Below are 10,649 nucleotides of genomic sequence, written 5' to 3'. Positions count from 1 at the left end.
AAAAACCCTAAATGTAAATGTAGGAGGCTGGAAGTTCAATATATCAGGAGCAGTGCTTAAGTTAATATGGAGTCCACTTTTGAGTTTGTGGAAATTTCAGCCATCAGGGTCTCATTCCTCTCCATCAGAGACCACATGCTGCATCTGAATTGTCACCACCACTGTGTAGTGTAACAGCTGTATATGCTATCTATACTGAAAATACTAAAATAAAGAGTAAAAGCCACTTGACTTGACCAAAGGATAACAGAAAACATTTTGACAGCTGTACCCCTGTTATGTACTAGAATGTTAACCTTTCAATCACATGAGTTTAAAAAATAGCTCTTGGGTTGAATCATACAGAACCCTGAGTTAATCTTCTGAAGCGGTAGGGGTAGCTCAGTGGTTGAGGCATTGGAGTACCGTTTGGAAGATCCCAGGTTCAAATCCCACAACTACCAAGTTGTACTTGTTGAGCCCTTGAGCAAGACCCCTAACCCTCCACTGCCCAGATGTATCATGAGATAAAAATGTAAGTTGCTCCAGATAAGGGCATATGCCTAAATGTATTGAAGTGTTTTATTTAATCTTGCCCAAGTTAGTTAGTTATACCACATAATACCACTCAAGATTGCACCCTGGAGTAGTTTAAGATGAACAGTTCCTGTTTTATGGGCAAAAGTTAATAATTAATGCTGTAATTCTAGGTCAAGGGAATACAAGCTCTGCCAATATGTTATCTAAATATCATTTCAAAAAGGTCTTCTTAGATTTTTGTTATGCAAAAATACATTTACATAATACACAAGACATACAATAGCATATGGAGATTACATAAAGAATATGTTAAACCCTTCACTATACTTTGTATGCTGGGTTTTCTTAGCTAGGCCAAGTTTAATGACTACACATATGATAATGATTAGCAGCTCAATGTGTCACTAAACTGTGGAAGTTTGTCTGCGTCAAGTTATAAATCTCCAGGCAATTCAGGGTATTTAAAAAAAAAACTGAATGTAGAAATTAATGATTTCAAACCTTTTACAAAACATCATATACTCTACAGTTTCCTCAAGTAAAGTCTAGATTCCAACTCCACCACATAAATTGTGAAAAAATGTTGGATATTTGCCATCAACCTACAGTAAGGGAAAAATAAAAACATTTAAACCTACAACAAACTAAACAACACAAAAACAGTGGACCTTGGATTATGAGCATAATTCGTTCCCGGAAGTGGGAATCTAATTTTCCCATAAGAAATAATGGAAAATCAAGTTATTCATTCCACAGCCCCAAAAAATAAATACATAAAAAAAATGTAAAACAATATAAAGTAAAAATAAAATGAATTAACCTGAACCTGAATTAATTAACCTGTAATTTTACCTTTAAAAAAAGTAGCATCAATAAAATGCCTAAGGCAAAGCTGCTTCTTTCCCCCCCTCTCAAATGTGGAATTTTTTAGGAGCACACAATTTATATTTCTTGAAGGGTAAGAATTTAGCAAACTATTTAAATGTATTATTTAGTGTGAAATCACAATATGGAAAACAAACAAAAAAAAACCTTTTTTTGAAAATTGTCAATTTTAACATCAACTAATATACAATATAATGTTAAACATATTCACTTTGCTAAGTTTTACTCTTTAAGAAATATAAATTATGTGCGCCTGAAAAGTGTAACGCCCTAAAAAAAAAAACAATGCTGCTTTAGGCATTCTATTAAAATTAGACTTTAGTGCAGGCTTAAATCAATTAAACACAAGGAGTAAAACTAGCGTAAGGAAATAAGCTAGTGAATCAGTGAGTAAAACTAGCACATGGAAATAAGCTAGTAATTGAGTGAGTGAAACTAGCACAAGGGGGAAAGCTAGTAAGTTAGTTAGTTAGTAAAACTAGCACAAGGAAATGACTTAATGAGTGAGTTGGTAAAACTAGCACAAGGTAATAGGCTAGTGAGTAAAATAGTAAAAAAGGTAATAGGCTAGTGAGTGAAATAGTAAAAAAGGTAATAGGCTAGTGAGTAAAACTAGCATGAGGAAATGGGCTAGTAAATTAGTAAAACTAGCATAATGAAACAGGCTAGTGAGTAACTGAGTGAATCTAGCATAAGTGAGGAAATACGCTAGTGAGTGAGTAAAACTAGCATAAGTGAGGAAATAAGCTAGTGAGTGAGTAAGTAAAACTAGCACAAGTGAGGAAATAAGCTAGTGAGTAAGTAAAACGTAGCATAAGAAATTAAGCTAGTGAGTGGGTGGGTGTGTAAAACTAGCTTAAGGAAAATAGCTGTGTACATGTATGTATAGATTTTGACAATAAAAAAAAATATTTTTTCTGGCTTTTTCATTTTTAAAACATTGTAAAATTCATAATACAAATAGTATATAAATAATATTAACTAAATAAATAATAAGAATGCAATTATTTGTCACTTGTATTTTATGGCACAATAAAATTAACAATTTAAATAGAAATATATTAAAATTTAAATAAACAAACAACTTGCATACTAATGTGACCTAACACAATGAAACTGATATACAGTATAATGTTAAACATATTCACTTTGCTAAATTCTTACCCTTCAAGAAATATAAATTGTGTGCTCCTAAAAAATTCTACATTTGAGAGAGGAGAAAAAAAAGAAGCAGCTCTGCCTTAGGCATTTTATTGATGCTTCAAAAATAGACTTTAGTGCAGGCTTGATTAAATACAGGACAATGAAACATGGTAAAATATCATGTTAAGATCAAGTCCAAGCTGCATGAGGAATTAAGTACAGTAATAGAGTGAGTTAGTAAAACTATCATAAGGTAATAAGCTAGTAACTGAGTAAGTAAAATAAGCTACTGGGTTAGTAAAACTAGAACAGGAAAATAAGCTAGTGAGTGAGTTGGTAAAACTTGCATAAGGAAATGAACTAGTGAGTGAGTAAATCTAGCAAAAAGAAATAAGCTAGTGATTGGGAAAGTAAAACTAGCATAAAGAAATAAGCTAGTAAGTGCATTAGCAAAGTTAGCACAAAAAAACTAGCCAAGTGGGCATGCATGTATAGATTTTGACAATCTTTTAAATACCTTGAGAATTTTGGCTTACAGTAACAATTTTAAAATATTTTATTAGTATGTGCAAATAGTATAAATATATATATAGATTATAAACTAAATAAATATAATTTTTTCTTTATGTTAACATTGAACATATTACCTTTTGGTAAAGTTTCACAAATATATAAATTCAATTAAAAAGAAAAAGCAGAAGATGCAATGCTGATTTAAGCATTTTATTGATGCTTCAGAATCAGACTTTAGAATACATTAAACACAGGACAATGAAAACACGATACTATTTTTATTAAGACCAAGTTGGAAAGCTACCAATACAGTATGAACAGTATAGCATTAAGTTGTAAATATAACTCTATAGGAGGTAAATAGTTGGATGCGCATTATAAGTACTTGTACACATACAGGAGAAAGCCTAGACTCTTCTTCTACATTCTGACCAGAGTTAGCACCATTACCATGTTTGGTCTCTACAAGTTTTGACTATATAAAAATACATTTAGAATCTTCTTCAGATTTCTGATGCATAAATAATGTCAATTGTCTGACTACCGTTGAGGACTTTAAAACCTCAAGTGCTCACAGATTTAAAGCAGTACATACTATGTGAGAAATTAGTACAGAATTTTTTGTCAATCTCTGGTTTTGATGACTGGCCCCAGATCAGCCAGTTGATCAATACACACACATCTGATTCAGAAACAGATAGTAAAGGGGACACTTTTTCATAAATTTATAAATCAGTGCATATAATACATCAAAAGAATACAAATTATAATTCAATCAATTATAATAAAAAAGTCATTCAATCTATTTAAAAACACTTTTTAATCAGTGTAATGAGGTAGCAACATGGTCTGTACAATTACAATTAAGTGCTTTAATATTTATTGCCTTTTTTCACAATTGTGCAATGTGCCTTAATCAATATTTGGGCGATTCCATAATTTGTGTGAACAGATGGGTTAATTTGCATTAATACTTTTTTGATTTACAGAGTAGATTTGCATTATGAAGGCTTTCAGCGCTTTAATGCAATAGAAGCGATTTCTTTGTGGTTAGAATGTCATCTGTATGTGTTCAAGATAATAATTTGGTCCCACAAGATAAGAAAAATCTAACCTTTTTGGGACTTGAGGTGCTCCATGACCAAGATTTTAAGGCAAAGATTATTATAATTGAAAATATCTGATTATTTTTCCGAAAGATACCAAGGCCATTCCATTAAGTTTTTCAGCATACCAAATATTTAGGGAAATATGTAAGGCCTTAAAATAAATGTTTCTTCCACATTTAAACACCTTATAATTACTTGTTCCCGTTAAGTCAGAATTCCTTCTACTATGCGTTTCACAGATTGTAAATTTTCACCAACCGTAGAAACAAAATCCTAAATATGCCGTGTCAAGTTTGCCCAGATTGTAAAAGTTGATACGAAAAATCCCGAAATTACAAACATCATTTTATTTAAAAAACATAAAAAATAAAAGATAAATCTCACTGTCATAAAAAAAACTTATGATGCAGCACTACAATTCTTTACCAGATAATTTCAACACTAACACTTTTGGGAAATTGGGCTTCCCTATCCATTCTACTAATGCTTGAGTGTCAGTCCTTCGGTCCCTTTTAAGAGTCCTTCATGGCATAAGGTGAAAACATTAAATAAATTTAAGTGAAACTTCTTGTTAATATGCTACCACAATACCTGATATCTATGACAGATAGATGTATCAGTGGTTAACATATTATAAAGCTTAACATTTAGTGGTTAATTTGATGTTTGTGCTACTGGTCTGTGTTGCTGCAAGCCTCCTTAAGGTCCTCCTGGTGCTCAAAAACGGCTCGGACGAACTGGCTGAACACCCGATCCATGTAGCCTTCGCCGCGTGGGAAAAGACCCTCGAGGAAGCCGATGTGCCCTCCGTGTGATGTAATTAACAGAGCCACGTTCGGTGAACGCTGAGCCAGAGCTGCCGGGAAAGCTTTGGAAAAGAAAAAAAAAAGCAGTATGATGACTTTAGAAACACAATCAATACATATATTTCACACAAAGAAGTGATAATGAATTTCTCACCATGTTTTGGGGAGAAGGGATCATCAGCGGCATTGAGGCACAGTACGGGGACAGACATCTGGGACAGTTTGTGATATGGACTGGCGTCCTGGTAATAATCAACGCAGGACTTGTAGCCAAATAGGACAGATGTGAAGCGCTCATCAAACTCCCGAATTGTACTTGCCTAGACACCAAGAAAATGACTTTCAAATCAAGTATGTTTTAATCATGTCATTAAATAGCCTGATCTGAATATGAAGGAGGAATCAGACAATTGGGCTTATACCTCAGCTCTGTCAAATTCTTAAATCTGATTGGTTAGAAGTTGGCTTATTTCATATAACAGCAGCTCTGACAGTAAAACATATGGATTATGATAGGTGTACCAGTGGATATGGTGAAGTTTTCTATAGGGAAATGTTCAGCGTGCTTGGAAGGAGTCTCTAGTGACAACACTTTGTAACAGTCAGAAAAAAAGATGTAACTATTTTTACCATGAAGAATGGAGGAATTTATGATTACATGACAAGCTGCAGTTTTTTAAATTGTATTAACTTCACGAGAGAAAAAAAAAAGGTGGTTATAGTCACTACAACATGTTTTGTGGATGTTTCCCAGCTTTAAATCTAACTTAGAATGTAACTTTCCTTTCTAAAAATCATTAGTGCTGACGAATTGTTGAAATATGAGCGGGACAAAACACTTCAGTGCACTTCGTTGTATCAAAATGATCACTTTGTGTGTGACAACAGTGACTCTACTACATGCTTTACACCACTCCGCTGTTGATTACGTTCCTATAAAATTATCACAAAGTGCTTTGTTCCTCAATTTAATTAAAATAGAACAGAAAAATCTGCAGTAGATTTCAAAAGCTTGCATCGCCTCATGCAGTTTGACTTGAAGAACTTTAAATGTTGTATGTAACAGATTAGACATCTTTTTTTAAAAATGTAGGAAGTTTAAAAATGAAAAGTGAAAATATCAGAAAGATACTTCCAATATAATCCTCTCAATCACAAGACTGAGTGAAAGAAGGCTGTATTTAACTCAGCTATCATACACTGTCAACTAAAAAAATAAATGAATATTTAAACTTATTATACATTTGCAGTATTTATATGGACACGTTAACTATTTCAACCATTTATGGTTACGTGTGATAACGAAGATGCTTTATTAAACCTACCAAATGTAAAGTTTATCTTAATGGTATGCAAACTTTTGCACGTTCTAGAATACTGAAATACAGAAGCATGATGACGTCGGGAATAGGAGTAAATACCTTTAACACATCGTCTATGTCGATGATCTTCTCCAGGATCTTTCTGTGTCTGAGGTGAGAGAGAGGAGAGATGAGCATTAAGACCAATATTCGCAAATCTGTTTAAAGGTGCAACAGTCATGGTCTAAAAGTTTAGAAAATGAGTATTGCAGATTACTGGATGGATTAGCTGGTGGAGAATTCTGGACCAGAATGACTTTAAAATATTTTTTTATTTACATTCAAGGCATTCGGCAGACGCTTTTATCCAAAGCGACTTTGATTTATTTTATCTTAAAGGCTTTGCTCTAACGACCAACAGTGGCATTGAACCATTGAATAGATACCAACATTTGGACCTTTGAGTTACTGCTATGATTAAACTTTTTATATTATTTCAATTCAATTACTGTCATTTCTCACTAGTATTATAAAAGCAATACAAACACATTTTTAATTAATAAATTAGAATAAAGAATAAGAACAAAAAGCAGAAGGAAAGAACCTGATGATGGCTTTGCACAGGTTGCTGGTGAGGTGGCGATTAAAAAGCAGCTTGTTGATTGGCTGCTCCAGCGATTTGGACGATTCGAAGGAGTTCCAGATCACGGACAGGGTGAGCCCGGCGATCATCTTCGAGTCACTTCCTTTACGCGCCAGATAATTCAGCAACAGCATCCTGAATCAAGAAAATATAATTGGAAAAATATTAAGTTAAAAACCTAATATATTTTGCTCTCTACGCCATAAGAGAACACAATAAATAAATTGATATTTATTAATATTATTATATATAATATTTATTCATAAAAACAAAATGAATAAATAAAAATCACAGAACAACTTCACAACTCTCTGTAACAGATAAATATTAGGTAAGTAATATTTAATAAGGTTTTTATTCTTCAGTCTCTTTTTCTGTTTTTCCTTTCTCCATGGGTGAACAGGTACTGTATGTGTGCGCTGGGTGCTCACCCCCCAAGAGACACCCCGGCTCCAACCAGAGGGGCTTGTGGGTAGAGCGCTTTGATGTAATTTATTGTGGTTTCCACGTCCTGAGTGTTGGCAGCGCAGAAGGTTAAAGGAGTCTAAGGGAGAGCGAAAGAGAAAGACAATTAGGTCAAAGTGTGTCAGGTGAATTTTACGACATATTTCAGAGGTGTCACAAAGTCTCTGCTTTTTTTGTTTGTTTCTTGGAGCTCTATAAACCTGATGTAGATAAGATAGAAACCGTGTGTGTGCATTGCACAAGTTGAACCATGACTCAGTGACTGTCTACAAGGAAATTCTTCTTTAGCAGCAAGAGATATAAAGGTGTAGATAGTTATGGATGATAGGGAGTAAATAAGGAAGAGTGCAGAAAGCAGGTGTACTCTTCTTAGCGTGATGTGGCCGAAGGAAGAAAAAAAAGAGAAAAAAGCTTCTTACCAGCAACTCTTCTCCTCCAAAACCTCGGTTATTCATCACCACACACCTGAGAGAGAAGAGCTAATGAAGACAGTGCAGTTTTCTAGCACGACTTACAGCCATGTCACACTCCATCGACATGTCTTCAGAAATCATTATTCCTACTCCTGTTATTCATTTCACTTTCATCTACATGAAAACTACATGCTTACCTGTATCCATGTCGTGTGGCTTGCTGGATCATGTGCAGGACGTACGTCTGCTGGCTGTTTCCTGTCAGCCCGGGCAGGATTAGCACGGTAGGTCGAGAGGAGGATTGTGGGTACTTTGTGCTATCCGTGTTATCCACCCAGTCTATTGAGAGCTGACCACCATCGTCTGTCCTGATCATCTCGCTGAAAAAAGTTTTTAAAAGTAGAAATGAAGCCTGAGATATTAACATTTAAGTACTGAGCACAGAAGCTTTTGAGTGAAAAGCATTTTTATGGTGCTACATTAACAAAAATCACACACGTTAAAATCCTCCAGTCTGCACTTTTCTTCAAACTTTGTGAGCGAATTAGTCTCAAAAACACTCATTACACACGCTTACCGGTCTCTAAACACTGTAAGCGCAAATTAGTCGAAATTCGTGTTGGAAGCCTCACACGCCCGCACACACACTCAGAGGTTGAGTTTTGAGTCTTTGGAGGTGTTTGATAAGGTAAAACATCGCTGTTTCTTTATAATCCTACAGGTGGCGCACTCTGAACTATTTACGTTTCATCCCATGTGGTAGGAGTGAATTAATTGCCAAGTTTGTTTAGAAATAATAATTATGGTGGATGACAGAGATACTTTACGCAATGCTCAGTTAAATGTTGACTTGAGTTTGGATTGTTTAAATGCTGCGCTTTGTTTTTAAGCGAGAAAACTAATGCTGTTGTTATAAGAACTTTTCTTTGGTTGCTCTCATCCGATCCGCACGCAACTTGGCACAGGTTTTTACGCCGGATACCATTCCTGACTCAACACTACCATATAAAGAAACGTTTATATTTATAAAATTGTGCTACTTCAATTTTCGAATCAGCACCTCTGTATCACGATAACATCGTATCAGGAGGTGACTCGTAATTCCCATGCCTAGTTTAAAGGCAGTCTCTTCTATTCAACACCACAGAAAATCATTTCAAATTATATTACGCGGGTCATACTTGCGATATGTTACAGCAGGGCAGGACTTGATGAAGACGCGTACGAGCGTCTGCATTCGGCCGCCCCAGCACCAGGGTGTGGGGCAAAATCTCTCCGACACAATGGGACAGTGTGTGTGCAGGAAGCCTCGGAATCCATTAGAACACACCAGCTTCGGCACCTGCACAAATAATAATTAAAAAAATAAATATATATATATATATATATATATATATATATATATATATATATTTTTTTTTTTTTTTTTTTTTTAAGGAAAAGAAAAAAAGACATGAAATTATTTTTGGTAGTGTTAATGTAAAAAAATAAATGTTTTATTTTAAATAAAAGTTTTGTTTCAAAATTTGCAGTATTGCTAAAACTTAATTTATATGAATGAATTTAATAAAACACCAAAAAAAGCACTAAAATAACACTCAGTCAATATAACAATTACTGTTGTAATTATTTGAGGTGAACTAAAAGCCAAATACAATTTTACCTGTAATTTAATTACAATAAGGACAATAATAAGATTTGGTGTCACTGACCTGAGCCTTCCTGCTGCCATACAAGAACAAGATTGAAGCTGTAACTGCGCCTAAAACTGCAGTACAGGGTGTAGATGTGATGTACTCCACACACACTCCCAACAGACTAGATTTAACTAAAGGCATTATTATTATGTATTATATATTTTAATAATTAGGTGTGATTTCTGATGAACACACACACACGCACAGAGCCGGTGACAGATAAACAACCTTCCCCTTTCTGAAAATGTGGAGCAAAGGGGACATGACCGACTCTAACAACGCATTTAAGTTTTTTTTGTTTTTTTTTTTTTAAAGGAAAGGTTATTCATTGTGAATTTCCCAACAACCGCCCTTTTTTATGTCCATTTAAATATAAAAACCCTAAAAACATTCCTTACAAGACTACAAAATACGATGAATAACAACGTTACTTCCGGTATTTTCCAATCCAGCATTTCTCGACATGTAGGGCACTGAATAATATTCCGACTGCTGTTAGGACACACCCTACCTAGTGCACGAATCAAGAAATTAGGCAGCTGTTTAAGACTTTCATTTTTCATTGAACATGAAAAAGGACCCAAAGCTGTCCGTATATTTGCCTTAATAAAAAACATTCATAGCGATAATGAAGACCCGCTTAAAGTTCCGTCTAGACATTGATGTCGGCTTAAAAATAACTGTAACATAAACATGATGTATAAACGTGCCACTTTTCTGGTTTTATCCGGGGGAAGCAGCTGTATAAACCTGTATAAACCTTACTGTCGCGTTCTAATGATCTTCTGTTCTAATGATCATGTCGCCCTCTAGTGGCCTCATGAAACAATGGCAAGTACTTTTGATCAGAAATAAAATGTCACGTTTTTAATAAAAAGATAAACAGCCCCCCAACACGTATACATACACAAATTTTGGTTGAGAAATCTAAGTCGATTTAGATAAAAGCGTCTGCCAAATCCCTCAAATGTAAATGTTAAATAATTCTTCCACGCCTTAGTTTTTTTTAGTAATATATATATATAAATAAAAACCTGCTAACGTTTATTTTGGTGGTGTTGCATTTGCAGCCGAGAGTGATGATTTAATTTCTCATAAGTAAATAATAAGGCTGACCTGGGTGGTAAATAATTTCAAACTTAAATGGGGTGGAGT

General features: G+C 34.5%; 1 protein-coding gene across 1 annotated transcript; it reads right to left on the bottom strand.

The window, feature by feature from the left end:
- Positions 1-3,639: 3,639 nt before the first annotated feature.
- On the bottom strand, positions 3,640-9,646 carry LOC128541890 (phospholipase ABHD3-like). Its single transcript, XM_053512364.1, has 9 exons — positions 9,510-9,646; positions 8,979-9,139; positions 7,995-8,177; positions 7,804-7,849; positions 7,351-7,463; positions 6,881-7,054; positions 6,397-6,445; positions 5,130-5,295; positions 3,640-5,037 (listed from the first exon to the last, which is right to left on the bottom strand). The coding sequence occupies exons 1-9, from the start codon at positions 9,633-9,635 to the stop codon at positions 4,841-4,843; spliced, it is 1,215 nt and encodes a 404-aa protein (XP_053368339.1). The 5' UTR covers positions 9,636-9,646; the 3' UTR covers positions 3,640-4,840.
- Positions 9,647-10,649: the final 1,003 nt, after the last annotated feature.

This window comes from Clarias gariepinus, chromosome 2 (genome assembly GCF_024256425.1).
Source record: "Clarias gariepinus isolate MV-2021 ecotype Netherlands chromosome 2, CGAR_prim_01v2, whole genome shotgun sequence".
In the NCBI taxonomy this organism is placed as follows: Eukaryota; Metazoa; Chordata; class Actinopteri; order Siluriformes; family Clariidae; genus Clarias; species Clarias gariepinus.
The sequence above is the reverse complement of the archived record's forward strand: the minus strand, read 5'-3'. Positions and strand labels throughout refer to the sequence as shown.